This window comes from Polyodon spathula, chromosome 25, assembly GCF_017654505.1.
Source record: "Polyodon spathula isolate WHYD16114869_AA chromosome 25, ASM1765450v1, whole genome shotgun sequence".
In the NCBI taxonomy this organism is placed as follows: domain Eukaryota; kingdom Metazoa; phylum Chordata; class Actinopteri; order Acipenseriformes; family Polyodontidae; genus Polyodon; species Polyodon spathula.
The window spans coordinates 9,462,772-9,485,628 of record NC_054558.1 but is presented as its reverse complement, the minus strand read 5'-3'; the positions used below and the strand labels follow the sequence as shown (position 1 = coordinate 9,485,628).

At 41.3% G+C, this 22,857-nt stretch overlaps 1 protein-coding gene across 2 annotated transcripts in view; it reads left to right on the top strand.

Annotated features, from left to right (window-relative positions):
• Positions 1-22,857, top strand: part of LOC121299452 (copine-5) — a 128,927-nt gene that overhangs the window by 60,602 nt on the left and 45,468 nt on the right. For both annotated transcript variants that reach the window (XM_041227152.1, XM_041227150.1), the window contains 2 exons: positions 11,950-12,013; positions 21,204-21,307. In XM_041227152.1, the coding sequence (XP_041083086.1) occupies positions 11,950-12,013; positions 21,204-21,307 (168 nt within the window). The remainder of the gene's footprint in view (positions 1-11,949; positions 12,014-21,203; positions 21,308-22,857) is intronic.

The following is a 22,857-nucleotide window of genomic DNA, read 5'->3' as shown; positions in this document are numbered from 1 at the left end:
GCTTAGAGTCTTCATTCCTGTACTGGGTGTGTAGAGTCTTCATCCCTGTACTGGCCATGCTTAGGGTCTTTATTCCTGTACTGGCCGTGCTTAGAGCCTTCATTCCTGTACTGGGTGTGTAGAGTCTTCATTCCTGTACTGGCCATGCTTAGGGTCTTTATTTCTGTACTGGGTGTGTAGAGTCTTCATTCCTGTACTGGCCGTGCTTAGAGTCTTCATTCCTGTACTGGCCATGCTTACAGTCTTCATTGGTATGCTGTGGATGCCACACTTCAGCAACATTTCTGTCATCTTTCAAAATTACATCCCAGGAGGCCAGCTAATGTGAATGCACTGGCTGTGTAGAGTATTCATTCCTGTACTGGTTGTGTAGAGTATTCATTCCTGTACTAGGTGTGTAGAGTCTTCATTTCTGTACTGGGTGTGTAGAGTCTTCATTCCTTTACTGGCCATGCTTAGAGTCTTCATTCCTGTACTGGCCGTGCTTAGAGTCTTCATTCCTGTACTGGCCGTGCTTAGAGCCTTCATTCCTGTACTGGCTGTGTAGAGTCTTCATTCCTGTACTGGGTGTGTAGAGTCTTCATTCCTGTACTGGTGTGTAGAGTCTTCATTCCTGTACTGGCTGTGTAGAGTCTTCATTCCTGTACTGGCCATGCTTAGGGTCTTCATTCCTGTACTGGCCATGCTTAGGGTCTTCATTTCTGTACTGGGTGTGTAGAGTCTTCATTCCTTTACTGGCCATGCTTAGAGTCTTCATTCCTGTACTGGCCGTGCTTAGAGTCTTCATCCCTGTACTGGGTGTGTAGAGTCTTCATTCCTGTACTGGCCGTGCTTAGAGTCTTCATCCCTGTACTGGGTGTGTAGAGTCTTCATTCCTGTACTGGCCATGCTTAGGGTCTTCATTTCTGTACTGGGTGTGCTTAGAGTCTTCATTCCTGTACTGGTCTTCATTCCTGTACTGTGTCTTCATTCCTGAGTCTAGAGTCTTCATTCCTGTACTGGCTTAGGGTCTTCATTTCTGCTTAGAGTCTTCATTCCTGTACTGGCCGTGCTTAGAGTCTTCATTCCTGTACTGGCCATGCTTAGAGTCTTCATTCCTGTACTGGCTGTGTAGAGTCTTCATTCCTGTACTGGAAATGCTTAGAGTCTTCATTCCTGTACTGGCTGTGCTTAGAGTCTTCATTGGTATGCTGTGGATGCCACACTTCAGCAACATTTCTGTCATCTTTCAAAATTACACCCAGGAGGCCAGCTAATGTGAATGTAACTTCTTTACTGAGGAGAGGGCAGTATGAAAAATAGAAAGAAATTGCTGTTATTTAGCTGTTGATATCGGCACAGGCCACTTATTAAGAGAAACAGTGGTGCATTGGAGGGATGGCAGGTAATTGCCAATATTTTTTCCAGTACAGTTAATAAGCAAAAAAACATTCTTTGAAAAAACCCAATAACAATAAAAGGACAACACTTTTTCTGCTGTGTTTTCAAACAGGCCTGCATAGATACAGAATGTATGGAGTTTTTAGCTGGTGTTGACACAATAATACAAGTGATTTCCCAGTGCATTTACCACGTTGACTTTTTTTGCTTGTTTGTTTTTTTGTTTTGTTTTTTCCAAGTAGTTTTCCTTGAAACAACACACTATTGTAAAGCTTCTTGAGTGTTTTGAGTTGCTTGGTGTGCAGGTTGGCTTGCTGTGCATTTCTGTTTGGTTGTGCTATATATGCTCCTGTGTGCTTATTTGTAACAAAGCAAGGCCTAGGATGTGTTCACGCTGCGATCTCCCTTTAAAAGCTCCCAGTGGATAAAAGCGAACCCCCTCACCCTATATCTAAAACGATGAGCCACTCACACCCTTGCCTAATACAAGTAACCCTCCATATCGTCTTTTTAATACTGACGCCCTGACAGCACATATTAATTGCCTTGTTCCTGTAACCATGGGTCAAAGCCTATTTGCAGTAGTTTGATGTTGATTTTAAAAACTTGTGCCCACAGCAATGGAAACGCAGTTATACGTTACTGGTAAAGACCCACAGCACAGGGTAATTTCTCAATGCAGAACCTTGGGGCCATGCAAAGGGAGAGAGACTTGCTGCGCTGTCCATTCATTTCTCCAGAGTGCTTTCAGAAGCCAGTCAGAGTAAAGATTATTGGTATCGCTTCAGGCAGACTCACAGACTCACACTCCCAGTTCATAGTGATGGACATTTATCTTTTGGAGCATTACTTCCCCTGGCATTGCAGATTCTTGATTTAGAAATCATGCTTGCCTTGGATTGGGGTTTTAGTTCATTTTGGACTTGGTTCAGGGAATTGTCACGATAGAAGCTGAATTAATCAAGTAGTTGAGGTGCTGTGCCAGTCAGAGAACATCTGGTTTCTGGAGCTGTGGTCCCCAGTTTGGGGTTTAGTGATTTTCCCTAGTGCTATGAACCAGCACTGAGACCAAAAACAAGAATTTAAACTACTAACTACTTAAAAGCTAGTATTTAAAACATTAAGACTATTACTTCTAAACAGCAAAAACAAATCTTTATTAGTGCAATGAAAATTTGCATTTGCAAATGACAGTGTGTACTAACAATACATGGGAAATCTGACGATACATGAAGCCTTATACAGTCCTGCAAATCCTCTATTGAAACAATAAAGCCATGCCTAGCACCCCTCAAGACTGTATAGTGCAGACAAGGGCTGGGTATTATTGCAACACAGGAGCTGGGATTTACTGCTCTATATAACATTTGATACACACTTTTTGGAAAATCCATGAATTGTTCGGAGAAGTAATTATTTACTTTTCAGCAGTAATTGATTTATTGTTGCATGATAAATATTCAACAGTCTTTGGAATGGACAGACAAGTGAGAGTACCGTGTTGTGATAACAGTTGGTTATCAGTTTTGGGAGAGTGTTTGGAAATGGATTGTCGCTGGAGTAGCCTGCTGTGACTTGGAGATGTTTTCCGGGACCATCTGGGATTTTCACCACAGAACACAGGTTGAGAACCTCTATAGACTGATAAAATGTGTAAGAATTATTGATTGTATCACTGTCTCCCTGGTTTGGAATTCTCCATTGATTAATGAGCCATAATGAAATTGTATCCACTGGACTGTGGTAAATTGGATTAATTATAGCCTCTCATTTCATTATACAGTACTTTGTTCTTAATCCATCATCCATTTTGAATGTCTCTTTATTGTATTGCCAGATCCTTTCGGGGCGACCTAATTAATAGGTAGTGTGGTATTAGTAAATGGTAACTGGAATGTTCTTTGTTTTATTGTGCATTGAGGGCTATGAAGAAATGAAGTGTCTTGAAAGCGCCAAATAGGAGTAAGCAAAATGTTATTGTAATTGTAAGGCCATTCAACTGTTTAAAAACAATTATAATAATGACATCAATAAAGAACTCAATCCACAAAACTGTACCCAACTGTTTTGAGATTTGCTGAAAAAACATGTAAATCTCAACTAGCTTAAGGCAACACACGTGATCATAATTCCCTGCAAACACAAACTGACGAACTTTGAGTGGCACAAGGTAGAAGTTTTACAACCATGCATGCCAGATGAAAAGTGACCCCAGAGAAACCGTTTATACAGTAATGACTTTTCTGTGCGTCTGTGTCCACGAACCTTTGCTTTTGTTTTTCATTATCAAGCACAGGGTGGAAATCTACTGCAAGATCAGAAGAGTTACCACAAAGCAAAAAAACACATTCACTTGAGCGATGAATGATAGTGTGTTCAACAGAGCAAAAAACACATTCACTTGAGTGATGAATGATAGTGTGTTCCACAGAGCAAAAAACACATTCACTTGAGCGATGAATGACAGTGTGTTTGGAAAGTTCGCTCCCCTTCCGAAGGAAGAGCTCTACATATCTTCCAGCCGCTTACTGTGTAAATCCTACAAACATCATGCAGCCCTGTTTAACACAGGGATTTTATTATTGTGTTCTAGCCAATATTAAGGTGTTGTTTTGCAAGTGGTGATCGAAGGTTACACACATATTAGTCAGGCACCTACCTTTAAAAGTACAGACTCTGGGCTTTCCAAAGACGATTTTAGTGTGTGTATGCAGTACTCCTAATTATGGTCACCTGAAGTTAAGCCTCTCATCATGTGACAGAGTTCACAGCTTAGGTTTTGCTTTGAGTTTATTGCTCTGTCATTGTAGCAGCTAAAGAAAAGCACCTTTTTCTTCTGCTGCATGCAAAAACTTTACGTCAGGCAATGGCAAAAGCAATGGAGAGCGCTCTGTCTCACAGGGAAGAGAAGCTGTTAGGTCTCTGAAAGCAGCTTATTTTAAAGCTACACTAGTGTGAATGATGATGCAGTAAAATATATATTTCCTCCTAAAAAAATTGGCTGCAGCATTAGGGTGGAAATCCCCCCAGCACACAAAACTGAAATTCAAACCCTGGCACTGTTTAATAGCCTTTTGTGTGCAGCATGCAGCATAGTCATCACACAAGCTCAAAACAATATATCTTATATTTGAGATCCAGTCTGAGGCCTAAGGACACTGTTACACTTCAATAGCAAATCGATCTGCGAAGTCTGAGAAATGTTTAGTGTGTGCAGGATTTTATTTTTTTTAATCTACTGCTGTTAATACCTCAAGACATTAGTTGTAGAGCAACAAACCAGGGTCCCCGAGTGTCTGCTATGTGTTCAGTTGAGTTGTGTTAGTCATTCACTTCACTGAGCTAAATGCCCAGCAAGGGGCGTTGATGTATTAACATATGGTTAGTTCTGGGTGTTACCAAGACGTGATGTGGTTCAATCAAGTGACTAAAGTTAAAGACTAATAGCAGAGAGACCCTGGGTCCAAATACAAGGATATTTTATACATCTCATTTGTATTTGAAAATAGCAGCAACAAAATGTTTTTTTTTGCTTCTCAGAGTTACATCACTCCAGTTTCAGAACCAATTCTGGCTGAGGTATCAAATCGCCCTCAAAGATTCAATTAGAAGCTTTCAGAAGGCACTTTCTTTAGTTTTTCCAAGCCAAAGCCAATGCAGACTCATAGAATAAGCATGTCATTTTTTTACCTCTGAAGAGCTGACATAGATAAATGCTAAGCACTGCCTTGTTGCACACCTGATGCCTATTCACAGCCAAGGAGCCAGGAGAGTTTGAAACTGGCGCTGGGGCAAATTCCAAATGAAGTTCATGGATCTCTGTAGCAGTCATCTTTTCCTCCCTTGTAACTCACACACACACTCATGTATGCACACACATACGCACACACTCACACGAACATACTGACACACACACTCACACACTCACACACGGACACGGACACACACACTCACACACTCATGCACACACACACACACACACACACACACACTCACACACTCACACACTCACGCACACACACACACACACACACACACTCACACACTCACACACACACACGCATATTGAACTGCTGCTTTGCAAGACAGTTGAATGTCTCTTAGAAATGGAGATATAATTTTTTTTTTAATTATTATTATTTTCAGTCACGCTTTATTTTAAGGGTCGCCTATTAACTTTTAACAACCAGCTAATAAACATATCAATATACATTATTTTTCTGTTAATTATTAGTTAGAACATAAGAACATAAGAAAGTTTACAAACGAGAGGAGGCCATTCGTCCCATCTTGCTCGTTTGGTTTTTAGTAGCTTATTGATCCCAAAATCTCATCAAGCAGCTTCTTGAAGGATCCCAGGGTGTCAGCTTCAACAACATTACTGGGGAGTTGATTCCAGACCCTCACAATTCTCTGTGTAAAAAAGTGCCTCCTATTTTCTGTTCTGAATGCCCCTTTGTCTAATCTCCATTTGTGACCCCTGGTCCTTGTTTCTTTTTTCAGGCTGAAAAAGTCCCTTGGGTCGACACTGTCAATACCTTTTAGAATTTTGAATGCTTGAATTAGGTCGCCACGTAGTCTTCTTTGTTCAAGACTGAACAGATTCAATTCTTTTAGCCTGTCTGCATATGACATGCCTTTTAAGCCCGGAATAATTCTGGTCGCTCTTCTTTGCACTCTTTCTAGAGCAGCAATATCTTTTTTATAGCGAGGTGACCAGAACTGCACACAATATTCAAGATGAGGTCTTACTAGTGCATTGTACAGTTTTAACATTACTTCCCTTGATTTAAATTCAACACTATTCACAATGTATCCAAGCATCTTGTTAGCCTTTTTTATAGCTTCCCCACATTGTCAACAAAAACTCTTTTTCATAGATTCCTTCTCCAATTTCAGTATCTCCCATATGATATTTATAATGTACATTTTTATTTCCTGCGTGCAGTACCTTACACTTTTCTCTATTAAATGTCATTTGCCATGTGTCTGCCCAGTTCTGAATCTTGTCTAGATCATTTTGAATGACCTTTGCTGCTGCAACAGTGTTTGCCACTCCTCCTACTTTTGTGTCGTCTGCAAATTTAACAAGTTTGCTTACTATACCAAAATCTAAATCATTAATGTAGATTAGGAATAGCAGAGGACCTATTACTGATCCCTGTGGTACACCGCTGGTTACCACACTCCATTCTGAGGTTTTTCCTCTAATCAGTACTTTCTGTTTTCTACATGTTAACCACTCCCTAATCCATGTACATGCATTTCCTTGAATCCCAACTGTGTTCAGTTTGAGAATTAATCTTTTGTGCGGGACTTTGTCAAAAGCTTTCTGGAAATCTAAATAAACCATGTCATATGCTTTGCAATTATCCATTATCGATGTTGCATCCTCAAAAAAATCAAGCAAGTTAGTTAGACACAATCTCCCTTTCCTAAAACCATGTTGACTGTCTCCCAGGACCCTGTTACCATATAGGTAATTTTCCATTTTGGATCTTATTATAGTTTCCATAAGTTTGCATATAATAGAAGTCAGGCTTACTGGTCTGTAGTTACCTGGTTCAGTTTTGTTTCCCTTTTTGTGGATCTGTATTACGTTTGCAATTTTCCAGTCTGTCGGTACCACCCCTGTGTCAAGAGACTGCTGCATGATCTTGGTTAGCGGTTTGTAAATTACTTCTTTCATTTCTTTGAGTACTACTGGGAGGATCTCATCCGGCCCAGGGGATTTGTTTATTTTAAGAGGTAGGCTCACCTTAATGGATAACCCTAGTTAATTGTTACTGTAATAATATTGAGCAAATTAAATCGCACGGATGGGAAACAGAATCTGTAACGGCAGTGCATCACTCAACACTGCTCATTACATTAGTTTAGAAAGATCTTAATGGATAACCCTTAGCCAAGCCAGTCCTTCCAAGCAGCTCAACGCTGGGTGAGCCTACCTGCTTAATTGGTTGCCTAACAACATACCTCCTGTTACCCAGCTGCACACACCTGCATAAGAACAAATGGCAGGACTCTCCCTGTCACATATCCTCCCCCTCAGAACGACACCAGGTCATTTCAGTATCTCTGGCTGGTCCCACTTCTGTTTGGGTGAGTCAGGGGGTGATGAGAGGTCCAGAGTGGGGTGCCTGGAAGCACGGGCCCAGGGAGCTGACCCACAGGTGCCGGATTGGAATGCAGGCTTCTCTCCTTTCTTGCTCTCGGGGACAGCAGTTCTTCCTCCTTGGGGCGGTAGCTCCTCCTCTGGCAGCCACTCCTGCATTGGCCTTTGAGGATGGCAACTCCTCTCCCTCCAGCCTTCGGGGCTCCAGCTCCTCCCCCTCTTGCTCCTTCAGCAACGCTTCCAGAAGCTGCTGATCTTTACCTGGTTGTGCCTGTGCATTCTGACAAACCATTACTCTGAGTCTGCCTCAGTATTATTCAGTGACGAGCCATGTATTTAACATTGCCCTGTTACAGACTGCTAATACATGTTCTGCATAGGTTACAGCTCCTATAGGACCTAAGATGATAAACCAAGAAAACAGAGAGTCCTTTGAAAGCATTATCCAATATTACGGAATCCGCCAGCAGCACGTGCACTTAAATCAAGACAAACAAATCGATTAGAAAGAGTAAACTGAAGCGTTCTGGTGTTGGAGCTGTTGATTAACTGAGATTCAGCTTTAGAAACCAAGTCCAATCGATTGATTAATAAACCTGCAGCGGCCAGGGACGTTTGACTGGCTAATTTGAAACCCATTGCTACTTCTTGACAATCACTTTTTAATACATGTATCTATAGCAAAACATTTATCAAACAAGTTTTAGACATATTCAAACTATTTGTCAGCCTATGCTCTGTATTTGCTTGGAGTCATGGGATTGCTGCTGGATGAATGGGTTTCTATTTTCCCAGAATCCCCTTTCGTAAGCAACAAATTATTGCTGTGGGTACTTATCGTAAGGCATGTTGTTCCAGGCTGTTTTTTTTTAAGGTAGTTTTGATTTATTACTGTAAATCCTTTCATGAAACTATTTGAAACAGGGTTAAAAGCTAATTTGTACTTTTGAAAGCATTATTTAAACTAAGAGAATATTTATAAACAGTTTTTATTAATCTTTAACTTAAGAATTGGACCCAGTGTCTTCTATGAGTCACATGAATACGTGACTCAGAACTACAAGCTAAAGATCAATGCTAAAGCATTTTTTTCAAAATGAAAAAAGAGTGTGGTTCTTCCAGGGAAAGCTGTTTGCAACTTTCCCAAAGCGTTTGTTCGATGCTGAGCGGTCCTCCAGCCCGCAGTGCAGAGTCAGGCATAGGTTAGATTATCTCAGAGAATCGGTTTCATAACAGCTCTTCTCATTGTTAGAACTGAAAAGTAGAATTCATATTCGGACAACTCCTGACTAATTCTCCTGTTGATTAAAGACAGAATGATGCCAGCGGGGCTCAGGGAATGAAAGGTTTTTCAATGAGCTCATCGGTTTTGCTTTGTAGTTTGTGCCGTACAGTGCAGGTGCTGAGTTAACAGAAGATCAAGACTGGGGCTAAATGAGACCAAAACAAGCTGTGTTGTGAAGCTAATTGGGCCAGTGATATAAAGGGATAAGAACGATGGCTGTGTATAGTGCCTCTCTATTTTTGGATTAATTTATTCCTTTGATTTTTTTACATGGATCATGTAAAACGTGTTGGATTGAGAGTCATGGTTCTTGGAACAGTAATTTCTATTTATGCACAGAGCAGGTGAGCTTTCCATAAATGCACCACAAGCAGACCTCAAGTTTGCCCCGGAAAGGACCACTCTTTGGGCATAAGAAGTGATGGTTCTTAGTCAATACTGAGTATTGAACAGCCATGGGTTTACAGACAAGCTGGAGTTTTCTACTGTGTTCATGCATCCTTTTTATGCTCTATTCGAGCTCAGGGTTTGTCAAACTCAATCCTGGGGACCCTCTGTGTCTGCTGGTTTTCATTCCAATTGAACTCTCCATCACTTAACTAGACACTTAATCGAACCGATCATTTATTAAATTAGACCTTTTTACTTGTTTTCAGCTCTTAAACAGTTGAAGATTTCAAGTTAGCTATAATATTTTGTAAGTAACTTGAACTCTGCAATTGTTTAAGAGCTGAAAGCAAGCTCAGTTGGAATGGGAAAACCAGAAGACACAGGGGGTCCCCAGGACCGAGTTTGAGAAGCCCTGCTGTAGCTGCATTGCTAAGACGTGCAGACAGCTGAAGAACCTGAAGATTTGAAGTAGGATGGTTCCTTAAGGCCTTGGAGGCAGTGAAGACAGGACGTGGGTGGCTGATGAAGATAAAGGCTTCTCTTCCTCCATGGTGTCGATAGCGCTGAGGGCTTGATGTTGCCCTGACAGGTCACCGGAGCTCCAGCTGCGTGTGATTGAGTTATCCAAAGGGATTAATAAGACACGATGGCCAGGCACTGTAAAAAAGCTCTCAATCTGTGGGAGGGGGGGGGGGGGGGGGCATTAACTAAGCACAGTGCCTGTGGACGTGGTATGACAGAATGCATCAGTCTTTTGGAACTGCAGTTCTGAGTTGTTCCCCGGGCTTCACCTCTGAACGAGACCCTGCACTCTGCTCTACCTCGTTTCCTTTCATCCGCTGCCTGAAGGACATCGGTTTTTTAGCTTCCATTACTGGAAACATGAAGAGGTTACTTGGTTCAGTAAGTCTTGAATCTTGCACACCATTAGCCACCCAGCAATGTCTTGAATGATGACCAGGTTTTAGATTGAACAATATATACTGTATCCCTCTGGTTAGAACTTAAACATTTGAGAAGCGGCATTTAGTCCAAGACTAGGGGCATGGTAAAGACAAACATGCCTCCCTCTCCCAAGCACGGGAACAGGCTTTTAGGCTTTTACTGCATTCCCAAAGCCAGTGGTATGGCTGTGACTCCCCAGGTCTAGTAACACATTATAGATGCTTAGCATACCATGACTAAAGGTATTAGTAAGATACATGTTACAAATACAGGCAATGGATGGATTTAACGAAGCTGTTTTCTTCAAAGTGTAAATCAATTTCAAGTTACAAAACTGGAAATAAACAACCTAACTTACTTTAACTATACAATCAAATACTTGCTGCTGTTTTTATTTCTGATTTTGTAACTTTGACAGGTGTTTTCGCCATTTGAAAATAATAATAGTAATAATAATAATAATAATAATAATAATAAGAAGAAGAAGAAGAAGAAGAAGAAGAAGAAGAAGAAGAAGAAGAAGAAGAAGAAGAAGAAGAAGAAGAAGAAGAAGAATTTACTGTTTGGGGTAAAAAGGCTTTGAAAATCAGCCCCTATTTAAATATCATCTTTCCTCATTGATAGTATTTAGAAGCATGTAAGCAGCGCTCATTCTGTCTTCCATCCCTTGTGTGATCTGTAGGGAATAATGCAGGGGTTAGTGTGTGATATGTAAACAATAAGTGGCATTGGGTAAAGAGGAGTGTTAATGAGCTTTTGTTTCCTGTATCAACCAGACGCGTACTACAGGAAATATTAAATGCAAAACGGCTCAGCAGTTATTATAAGTGCTTCTCTCCAGGGCAGCACGGTGCAGAGCTCACTGGAATCAAACAGTGGCAGCCCTCCAGGAGTGGCTGGGTTTGTCCCGTGCTGCCTCGCTCGCTCGACTCCACTAGAGCGCTTCTCAATCCTGGTCCTCGGGGACCCCTGTGTCTTCTAGCTTTCATCACAACTGAGTTCTCAATTACTTAACTAAGCCCTTCATTGAACTAACAAGTAGCTTCATTAGGCCGTTTTAATTGTTCTCACCTCCTAAAAAGTTGCAGATTTCAAGTTACTCATATTGTTTTATTAAGCTGAAATCCAACTGTTTAAGAGCAGAAAACAATTAAAAAGGCCTAATTAAGCAAATTGTTAGTTTAATGAAGGGTTTAGTTAAGTAATTGAGAGCTCAGCTGGAATGAAAACCAGCAGACACAGGGGTCCCTGAGGATCTAGATTGAGAACAACTTCAGAGTGATTGTTGTCATTCTTTATAGGAAAGGAGCAGAAAGGTTTGACATGCTTGTGTGAGTCGCATTACTTTACCAGCCCACCATTAGGCATGTGTTAAGCATGAGTTACTACCTGTGTAGACTCCAATGGCTCACCAGTGACTCGCTATTAAACAAAGAGTTCCTAACTATTAAAATAATGCCCTCTTAGCTATTAGTCATAAATGATTAATGAACTCATTGGTGAGTTATTGGACTCAAGGTATATTGCAATTTTTGATTAATGCAGATCTGACAGTAGATTGGTTAGTTATAAATGCTTGTCAAATAGTGAAACATTAAATTAAAGTGTATTTGGTTTCAGCGCTGTATGGAAAATGAACAGAACACAGTCATGACTCTAAAGGTATTAGAAAGTGGTACAATACAGTGACCATGCCCAGGAAAGCAGGGCATATATACTGTATACCTAAACTTCCACAAAACTCGCTCCGTCTTGGATTGTTTTCCATGCACAAGCTTGTGTGTGCAAAATATGATGTGCCTGAATGTTACTAATTGTTGTTGTTATTTTTCAGTGGGATCCCAGGGAAGAAATGCGGGACAGTCATTTTATCAGCGGAAGAGCTTGGAAACTGCAGAGTAAGTACCCAAGTTGTGTTTGTATTTCCCAGTGGGTTGGATTGCATGCTCTTTGATCCTGTTTTCTGTGATACTGCCTTGTTAGGTGTGGCTGTTAGCTGTGAAGGGTTACCCTGTTGCTGTTGCTTGCTGATGGTTCGCCACGCTGTTCACACCAGTGGTATTTCTTGTATTGGTTTATTTACCCTACGGTACTAGCGATTGGGTAATTCCAGTTAGAGGTGACATTCCATTTGAAAAGGTTTACCACTGTGTGGTCATGTAGCAGTGCTCACATGCTTTCCCCATGGCTTGACTGTACAAGGTTAGTTGTTGTTGTTTTTTATGCTTCAACATGTCTCTGTGTGCTTTACCATGCTTAACAATAGTTTATTTCACTTTGCTACAGCATGCTTTTACCAAAGCTAACCCAGGCTGGGATACATATGTCTACAGGAGACCAGGAGAACTGAAGCTCCTGTACTCAAAGCACTTTAACACTGACTTATCAAAACATGGTGAAGGCCGAAAGGCCTTTGTTCTTTTTAAATAATAAATAATAAGGAATGGAATTGTGATCTATGATCTATTCTTATGGTGTTACACCTCTGCTTGCATCAATCGTGGACAATATTGGGATATTTGGGAAGACTGATCCCAGAGATAGCACCCCCAAAAGGAAACACTGGGAATTATATAAAATAGTCGATGTGTGATATAAGCTACATGTTTTGGACTTTACTATTTAATTAAAAACCATTGAACTAAGAATTTGAAGCTAAGTACTTTTTTAAATACATGGGCAAGAGCCTTGAAGGGATTACACAGCGCCCAGTACATAATTAACTTAAACAATTTACAATTACCTGTCACAAGCATCTTGGATCATAGGTTGAGGTGATCTGATTCCAAAACCTATAGTAATACATGACGCGTTTCTATCTGTTTCAGCAAGCGAAAGGGCATTTAAGAAGCTGCTTTGCTTGCTTGCAATTCCAGGTTGTCACTCTGGCAGTGGTGACCATTCTTTTTAATTTCAGTGCGTTGCTGGTGGCTCTGCTTCAGCCCTTTGCTCTCCTGTTTAAAACTGTTACAAAGCAGAGGGGGGTATGGCAGGCTGTAATGAAGCGCTGTGAGGAAAGCGTGCTGGAAATGTCACAACTGCTCTTCCTGTGGAATGGATGTCATTTCAATCGAAGCACTGTGTGTGAGAGAGAGAGAGAGAGAGAGAGAGAGAGAGAGAGAGAGAGAGAGAGAGAGAGAGAGAGAGAGAGAGAGAGAGAGAGAGTGTGAGAGGGAGAGAGTGTGTGTGTTTATCTGTCTGTGTGTTTGTATGTGTGTGTGAGAGAGAGAGCTACAGAGAGAAAGAGAGAGAGAGTGTGTGTTTATCTGTTTGTGTGTGTATGTGTGTGTGAGAGAGAGAGCTACAGAGAGAGAGAGAGAGAGTGTGTGTGTTTGTCTGTCTGTGTGTGTATGTGTGTGTGAGTGAGAGTGTGTGTGACAGAGAGCGAGATAAAGAGAGACAGTGTGTGTGTATGTGTGTGTGTGTGAGTAAGAGTGTGAGTGTGTGAGAGTGAGAGGGAGAGAGTGTGTGCCTGTCTGTCTGTCTGTCTGTCTGCCTGTGTGTGTCAGAAAGAGAGAGTGTGAGTGAGAGAGAGTGTGTGCGTGTGTGTGTGTGTGTGTGTGTGTGTGTGTGTGTTTGTGTGTGTGTGTGTGTATTCAAGGGTCTCAGCTACACAAGACCACAAGGATAAACTGCAGTGAATAAAAAACACCAGGCAGTAAAGTGAACTGAATATGTTTTAAGTGCTAATAGTAATAGTACATAATAAAAAGGTAATGTTTCTTCAGTATTCGTCTTTCTATCAGCAATTACAAAAGCCATTAAAACCTTTGTAAAAGTACAGTGGAAATCATTAAACAAGCATGATAAATGATCTATTTTCAGTACTGTACTGAACATAATCAGTCAGCCTTCACACAGCCATATCTGCATGAGGATCAATCAACCTTCACACAGCCATATCTGCATGAGGATCAATCAGCCTTCACACAGCCATATGTGCATGAGGATCAATCGGCCTTCACACAGCCATATCTGCATGAGGATCAATCAGCCTTCACACAGCTATATCTGCATGAGGATCAATCAGTCTTCACACAGCTATATCTGCATGCTGATCTTTTGTACAAAGCAATAGAAACAGTTTATATCAACACTGTTTCATTATCCATGATGGCTGTGTTACTAATGAAACAAAGTCTCATGTATTTGAATGTAGTTAAGCATATATAGTTTAAATTAAGTGAAGTGAGCTTGTATTAAATATGTATTAAGTCCTTGAGGCCACACAAAGGTTCAATTTTGTAAGTAATAATAAGAATACATAATGTCTACCATAATTACTAAGCTTGAAAAAGCTTGTGTGCTCAAATGTGTGCCAAAAGCACAGCACACAAAAAAGTTGCTCTACAAAGTAACAAATAGCAATGAAACATAAACAGCAATTCTACTCCTGAAAAGACTAGCTAACCATCAGTAGAGGCTAATGAAGCCTTCACTTCACATTGCGTTCAGTTGTCTTTGGGGTCCAGCTTTGTCACTCAGACGTACAGCCCACGCTTCCTCCTTGATGTCGAAGAACCATTGATCTTTTTCCCCTGCTCCACAGGAGGCTCGGCCCCTCTCCTGGAGAGTGTATTGCCTAATTTAGTTTCAGGATTTTATTGTCGATTCCAGTTTGACACTGGAGCCCACTCGGACCTGCTTTGTAAAATGATTTCAAATTAACCTGGATGCTGCTCATTCTTTATAGTACTATAAAGTATTTCTAGAGACCCTCCTGTAATCAATCTTTAAAGGAGTACTAACAATTCTTAATAATTTTTTTTTTTTTACTGCTCCCCTTTAATTGTCCTGAGTCTTTTGGTTATTTTTTTTAATTCAGGATATTAAGATATTTCAAATGAAACCCCTTATTCAATGATTTCAATTGCAGCCCTATAAATAGATTGCTTCATCTTGGTACCGTTGATGTAGGTCACATGGTCTAATTGCAGCTAGATCACTGGATTTGAGTTTAAACAGCAACACAGGAAGTGATTTGGTACCACTTTTAATTAATTAATTAATTAATGTTGTATTTTAAATATTACATTTAATTAAAGGGAGGGGGGCAGAGACAATGTTTCTAACAAAAGAAAAAGTGAGAAATGGATTTTAAAATCTTAGACCCCGTTCACACTTGTTATTTAAGGTGGCCCAGGGCTTTGCATGTATATGAATGCAGAGCAGACTTAGGGCTGCCTTTTCTTATCACGTGACCAATTTAGTTACGTAGCTCAGTAGAGACTCCCGTACTCGAACTCGCGCGGAAGGTAAATAGATCAGTATTGAATGGTAATTATTTCTGCATCATACAACTTTAATTATATAAATATCAAATTTTAAAAAATCAGAGATGTGTAGGTGATTTTTTGTTAAAATAGGTGAATGTAGGCAAGGCTAAACATAACATGTAGATGTGTGGGAGGTGCTACAATTATTTTTTTTAATGATACATTGTAAAGCAGGGTGATTTAGTCTATATGGCAGAATTTATCTCTGGAAACAAAAGGTGTTAGCTCCAGGTAATTACATTAAGAGCATTCCCCTGCTTCACATAGGCTTCAGATGAGAGAATACTGAAATAGCCCCCTTACTTGCTTGCAGAGGGCTATAAAACACCATTAGCACATTATTAACACCTTAGAGTCACAATTACCAATTGTAGTCGGGCAACAATGGCACAGTTTACCAACAACCCAGGGCAATAGATTGGAATAAAACCACCCAGGCAACACAAACAGGACTGTCCTGCAAACAGGAATTCTTCATGCCCCATCCATCCAAACGTGTTCAAATGCATTCAATTAAAATGCAGCAGGATTTGGCAGTTGCCCTGACCCATCCTTGCACGCAGTACTAAAACGCAGATCCAATTGGAATATATTATCTCACTCTACAAGCAAACTAGGACTCTGCAGACCATTGTTTACAGAGTGCAAAGTCTCCTCCTATCACAGTCCCAACTTAATCTGTCTGCGACCTGCGCTGAGCTCTAGTCATGCACTACTCCACCTTCTGTAGGGGTGCTACCTCTCGAATGAGCAGTGCTGTCAGTCAGCTTACAGCATTAGAAACATAAGCACACAATTTCCCTGTAAATTACGCTTGCAATCTAATCACAGTTGATAAACAGGTAAATTGTTACTGCGTTTGTAGTTTGATGCAACCGTCAAAATTCACTATAAATAAAATACAGTAAATATCGATAACTTCCCATTTTGTTTAATAGCTGTCGGTGCTCAGCCACTTTGGATACAACTTCTTGCGTCTGATAAAACTGTTTTATGAGAAGCCATTTCATTCTATATGTACACTGAACAAAAATATAAACGCGACATGTGAAGTGTTGGTCCCATGTTTCATGAGCTGAAATAAAAGATCCCAGAAATGTTCCATACGCACAGAAAGCTTATTCCTCTCAAATTTTGTGCACAAATTTGTTTACAAGATCTTTGCCAAGATAATCCATCCACCTGACAGGTGTTGCATATCAAGAAGCTGATTAAACAGCATGATCATTACACAGGGGCACCTTGTGCTGGGGACAATAAAAGGCCACTCTAAAATGTGCAGTTTTGTCACACAACACAATGCCACAGATGTCTCAAGTTTTGAGGAAGCGTGCAATTGGCATGCTGACTGCAGGAATGTCCACCAGAGCTGTTGCCAGAGAATTGAATGTTCATTTCTCTACCATAAGCCGCCTCCAACGTCGTTTTAGAGAATTTGACAGTACGTCCAACCGGCCTCACAACCGCAGACCACGCCAGCCCAGGACCTCCACATCCGGCTTCTTCACCTGCAGGTTCGTCTGAGACCAGCCACTCGGACAGCTGATGAAACTGTGGGTTTGCACAACCGAAGAATTTCTGCACAAACTGTCAGATACTTTCTCAGGGAAGCTCATCTGCGTGCTCATTGTCCTCACCAGGGTCTTGACCTGACTGCAGTTCGGCGCCATAACCAATTTCAGTGGGCAAATGCTCACCTTCGATGGCCACTGGCACACTGGAGCAGTGTGCTCTTCATGGATGAATGCCAGTTTCAACTGTACCAGGCAGATGGCAGACAACATGTATGGCGTCGTGTGGGCGAGCGGTTTGCTGATATCAACGTTGTGAACAGAGTGCCCCATGGTGGCGGTGGGGTTATGGTATGGGCAGGCATAATCTACGGGCAATGAACACAGTTGCATTTTATTGATGGCAATTTGAATGCACAGAGATACCGTGACGAGATCCTGAGGCCCATTGTCGTGCCATTCATCCGCCGCCATCACCTCATGTTTCAGCATGATAATGCACGGCCCCATGTCGCAAGGATCTGTACACAATTCCTGGAAGCTGAAAATGTCCCAGTTCTTCCATGGCTTGCATACTCACCAGACATGTCACCCATTGAGCATGTTTGGGATGCTCTGGATCGACGTGTACGACAGCGTGTTCCAGTTCCCGCCAATATCCAGCAACTTCGCACAGCCATTGAAGAAGAGTGGGACAACATTCCACAGGCCACAATCAACAGCCTGATCAACTCTATGCGAGGGAGATGTGTCGCGCTGCATGAGGCAAATGGTGGTCACACCAAATACTGACTGGTTTTCTGATCCATGCCCCTACCTTTTTTTTAAGGTATCTGTGAGCAACAGATGCATATCTGTATTCCCAGTCATGTGAAATCCATAGATTTGGGCCTAATAAATTTATTTCAATTGACTGATTTCCTTATATGATCTGTACCTCAGTAAAATCTTTGAAATTGTTGCACGTTGCATTTATATTTTTGTTCAGTATAAATATCTCTAATACCTATCTCATCATTTTTGGTGGGCTCTACCTCAAACCACTGCCGGAAAAGACTTGCCTGCTGTCCTTGTTTTTTTAAAGAAATGAACTGGTCTCCGCGAGCCCTGGGGTATGCACAAGCAGAGAGGCCGGCACAGCTGCCTCCAGCCTGCACTGATTGCATTTATTACTCCTCATGTATTTAACTTATTGCTCATCAGGATCAATACAAAATAGCAAATCATTCAAATGGCTTTTCGCCTCATGCATGTGTGTGTATGCAGATATCAAGCTGATGAGATTCTCTCCTCTCCCTTTGCAATTCGATGTTATCTCCTTCAGTCATGAAATAGAACATGAAAATGAAAATCACAAGCTATTAAAATATATAATTGCAAGAGGTGGGCTAGCATAAAATACTGTAGGGGCAAGTCAAACAAATATCAACTGTCAGACAGACAGATAGACAGACAGACAGGCAGGCAGATAGATAGACAGACAGACAGACAGACAGACAGACAGACAGACAGGCAGGCAGATAGATAGACAGACAGGTAGATAGACCAACAGACAGACAGACAGACAGACAGGCATATAGACAGGCAGGCAGGCAGGCAGGCAGGCAGGTAGATAGACAGACAGACAGACAGACAGACAGGCAGATAGATAGATAGACAGCAGGCAGACAGGCAGACAGACAGACAGACAGACAGACAGACAGACAGACAGACAGACAGACAATAAGTATCTGTGTGTGGCTAATATCCCAATTTTCAAAAAAAGAACCATCTCAACCGAGAGGAAAGGGTTACATTCTGTATGTGACACAACGGGGGAGAATGTGAGCTGCAGAAATCCAGCGGCGTCTCTTATCACATCACTCCAGCCTGTGGATCAGTAAAGGAAATCACAGCAGTACGAAACTTAACTGCATGCTGCCAGTGCTGGAGTTTAATGAAGCAGGGGGGGTATTTCCAACAGCAGTAGATTAGCAGGTTCAAGGATTCAGGCTAAATGCTGTGCTGGCAGTAGGCAGGCACTCTCCTCGCGTCCCGTCACACCTCCTGCGGCTCTTCCTTGACAATGCAGCTGAAGAGTGGGGCAGGCTGCTGGGACAGGGGCTCAGAGCAGTGTAATTGAATTAGGGTGGAGCAGAGCTTCAGGAAGTAGCTGCTGACTGTAAAGTAATGTGTGATGGCATGATGGCATGTCTGCTTTCACAATTAGAGCCAATGCTAATTTCAAAAAGTGTGCATTTCCAGTGAATTGCTTTATAAGAGCTGCAGAATTACAGTACAACTGTCTATTGCATTCTTCCAGCTTCATTTTGTATTGTTTTTTCCAATCATTTATTGGGTGCTAGAAGGACATGTGGATCCTGCAGTCTTTACATTTGGAATTCATTGGTATTTGATATTCGGAGACATCACGGATTCCAACGCTGTTATGGCTACCAGTACAATTCTCATATTAGGTCACGTTTCAATAATCATGTCCAGGGTCCAGTTCATTCCTCTGTGGACATTTTTCCAAAGTTGTTATTTTGTGAAATGTGGCAGTCAGGCTCTGGTGCAATGGTTAAAGCCCAATGCAGACAGTTGTGTTGTTCAATATGAGATCTTTAAAGATTGGCTCTGATGCTAAAGTAGGGAGACCCTGCTCATGGAGTTTCCCCCCGTACAGCAGGTTCAGAACCCTAATGAGCATTGCATCACAGAGCTTCTGTTACAGGCCTGGCAATACCCAGTCATTTTCTAATGAGCATTGCATCACTCTGTTACAGGCGTGGCAATGCCCAGTCATTGTCTAATGAGCATTGCATCACTCTGTTACAGGTGTGGCAATGCCCTGTCATTATCCAATGAGCATTGTATCACAGAGCTTCTGTTACAGGCCTGGCAATGCACTGTCATTGTCTAATGAGCATTGTATCACAGAGCTTCTGTTACAGGCCTGGCAATGCACTGTCATTATCTAATGAGCATTGCATCACTCTGTTACAGGCCTGGCAATGAACTGTCATTGTCTACACACGCGACAACAAGTTGGACGGATTTACATTTTGCTGCATTTTTACTGAAGTGTTCATTTATATCCAACAAATGCAAATACAAGTGCAAATGATGACTTGGAGTAAAGAGCTCTGGGAATGCAGCCCTCGGTACAGCTTATTTTAGGCTCCTCCTTTACATTGTCTATTAAATAATTAGCCCAATGATCCTTGAAATGTTCATTATTGAGAACTTTTAGGAAGAGTAATGTTAAAACAAATTCTCGTGCTCCACCATCCATGACTCCCCCCTCAACTGAACTCCAGTTAGATGCATTTCAGTCTCAAATATTTCTTTCTCCTCACTTGAGTGTAACAGAATAAAATAAAGCACAGCACTAATGAAGTGCTCTCTGATAATGATTTGAATGAAACATAAAAAAATCTGAATTCAAAGGCTGTTACATATTTATGGAGCTTTTGGTCTGGATCTTTAAATAATAATAATATTACAAAATTAAGCTCTGGCTAATATACATAAGGGAAAGGGCAGATAGGTGACCCAATGTCTCTGTGTATTTTATTATATAATAAGTCCCTTGCTCTCATACAGTACCCTAAGACAAACCTGAGGTTTTAACGCTGGCTGTGAAATGCATGGGTTTGCCTGCTGTTTGTGGATTGGGCAGCGTAGTTCAACAGCGTGTGGTAATTGTATTGCTACAGGAGCCCCTGACCCACACAGCCTCCCTCTCCCTCAGTGCATTCCAGCTGCTCAGTGATAGAACTCTCCCTCAGTGCATTCCAGCTGCTCAGTGATAGAATACACCTTTGAGTCTATTGGTAAAACACCACTGGTGATTCTCCAGTGCATCAAAAATTGTGAAATACTGGAAATCAGCTCTTTTAATGTATTTAAAATACATTCCATTAGGATGAATGATGTTTCCTGCCTTAGGTGACTGTGGGGGTATTGCTGGGACACCCGCAATGCGTGCTGTCCTGCCTGAAGCAGTGGGAGATATGAATGACTGTTACACTGTCATAGTCCTATTAACAGTACAGGCACTGAACCCGCTAATGTAGTAATCTAGCCAGCAGGGCCCAGAGAGGAAGTTGGATCTCATACTGAAATAATATGAGATATGTGACTTTGGACAGCTTTTCACACATGGTCAGATCAATGCATTGGTTGTTGCATTACCTAGGGGAGGATGTAATGAAAACCTATTTGTTACACAGGATCAAGAACTTGGAACAAGGTACCTCCTGTCTTCAGATCTCTTCGATGGTTTCAGATGAATAGGCTCGATCTCTTTTCTTTTGCAGGACTATGCGACTATGCAGTTCTGTGCCAACAAGCTGGACAAGAAGGATTTCTTTGGGAAGTCAGACCCGTTCATGGTCTTTTACAGAAGCAATGAAGATGGAACGTAAGTTTGCAGTTCCTTTTGCATGTAGCATCTCTGCTGTTTATAATGTTAACAGCTGTTTCAGAAGTGAATGGATAGCAAGTGTGGATGTGAAATGCAGTTACAGGACTAATGATGCAAGGTAACAGTTCACTTCTGTGTTCAAGCTGTAAACGCCAGCAGGAGACAGCAATCGTTCATGCATCGAGCTGCCAGTACTCATGTGTTACTGCAAAGGATGGGCATCTCAGACAGTTTAATTTAATGGAAAGGCAAGGGCTGCATGCTCAAAGATGAACTGCTTTCCATTCAACTGAAGAGCAGGCTCGTTAGTCGAGAGGTCAGTACTATTAGAACATAAGAACATAAGAAAGTTTACAAACGAGAGGAAGCCATTCGGCCCATCTTGCTCGTTTGGTTGTTAGTAGCTTATTGATCCCAGAATCTCATCAAGCAGCTTCTTGAAGGATCCCAGGGTGTCAGCTTCAACAACATTACTGGGGAGTTGATTCCAGACCCTCACAATTCTCTGTGTAAAAAAGTGCCTCCTATTTTCTGTTCTGAATACCCCTTTGTCTAATCTCCATTTGTGACCCCTGGTCCTTGTTTCTTTTTTCAGGTCAAAAAGTCCCTTGGGTCGACATTGTCAATACCTTTTAGAATTTTGAATGCTTGAATTAGGTCGCCACGTAGTCTTCTTTGTTCAAGACTGAATAGATTCAATTCTTTTAGCCTGTCTGCATATGACATGCCTTTTAAGCCCGGAATAATTCTGGTCGCTCTTCTTTGCACTCTTTCTAGAGCAGCAATATCTTTTTTATAGCGAGGTGACCAGAACTGCACACAATATTCAAGACGAGGTCTTACTAGTGCATTGTACAGTTTTAACATTACTTCCCTTGATTTAAATTCAACACTTTTCACAATGTATCCGAGCATCTTGTTAGCCTTTTTTATAGCTTTCCCACATTGTCTAGATGAAGACATTTCTGAGTCAACAAAAACTCCTAGGTCTTTTTCATAGATTCCTTCTCCAATTTCAGTATCTCCCATATGATATTTATAATGTACATTTTTATTTCCTGCGTGCAGTACCTTACACTTTTCTCTATTAAATGTCATTTGCCATGTGTCTGCCCAGTTCTGAATCTTGTCTAGATCATTTTGAATGACCTTTGCTGCTGCAACAGTGTTTGCCACTCCCCCTATTTTTGTGTCGTCTGCAAATTTAACAAGTTTGCTTACTATACCAGAATCTAAATCATTAATGTAGATTAGGAATAGCAGAGGACCTAATACTGATCACTGTGGTACTCCACTGGTTACCACACTCCATTCTGAGGTTTCTCCTCTAATCAGTACTTTTTGTTTTCTACATGTTAACCACTCCCTAATCCATGTACATGTGTTTCCTTGAATCCCAACTGCGTTCAGTTTGAGAATTAATCTTTTGTGTGGGACTTTGTCAAAAGCTTTCTGGAAATCTAAATAAACCATGTCATATGCTTTGCAATTATCCATTATCGATGTTGCATCCTCAAAAAAATCAAGCAAGTTAGTTAGACACGATC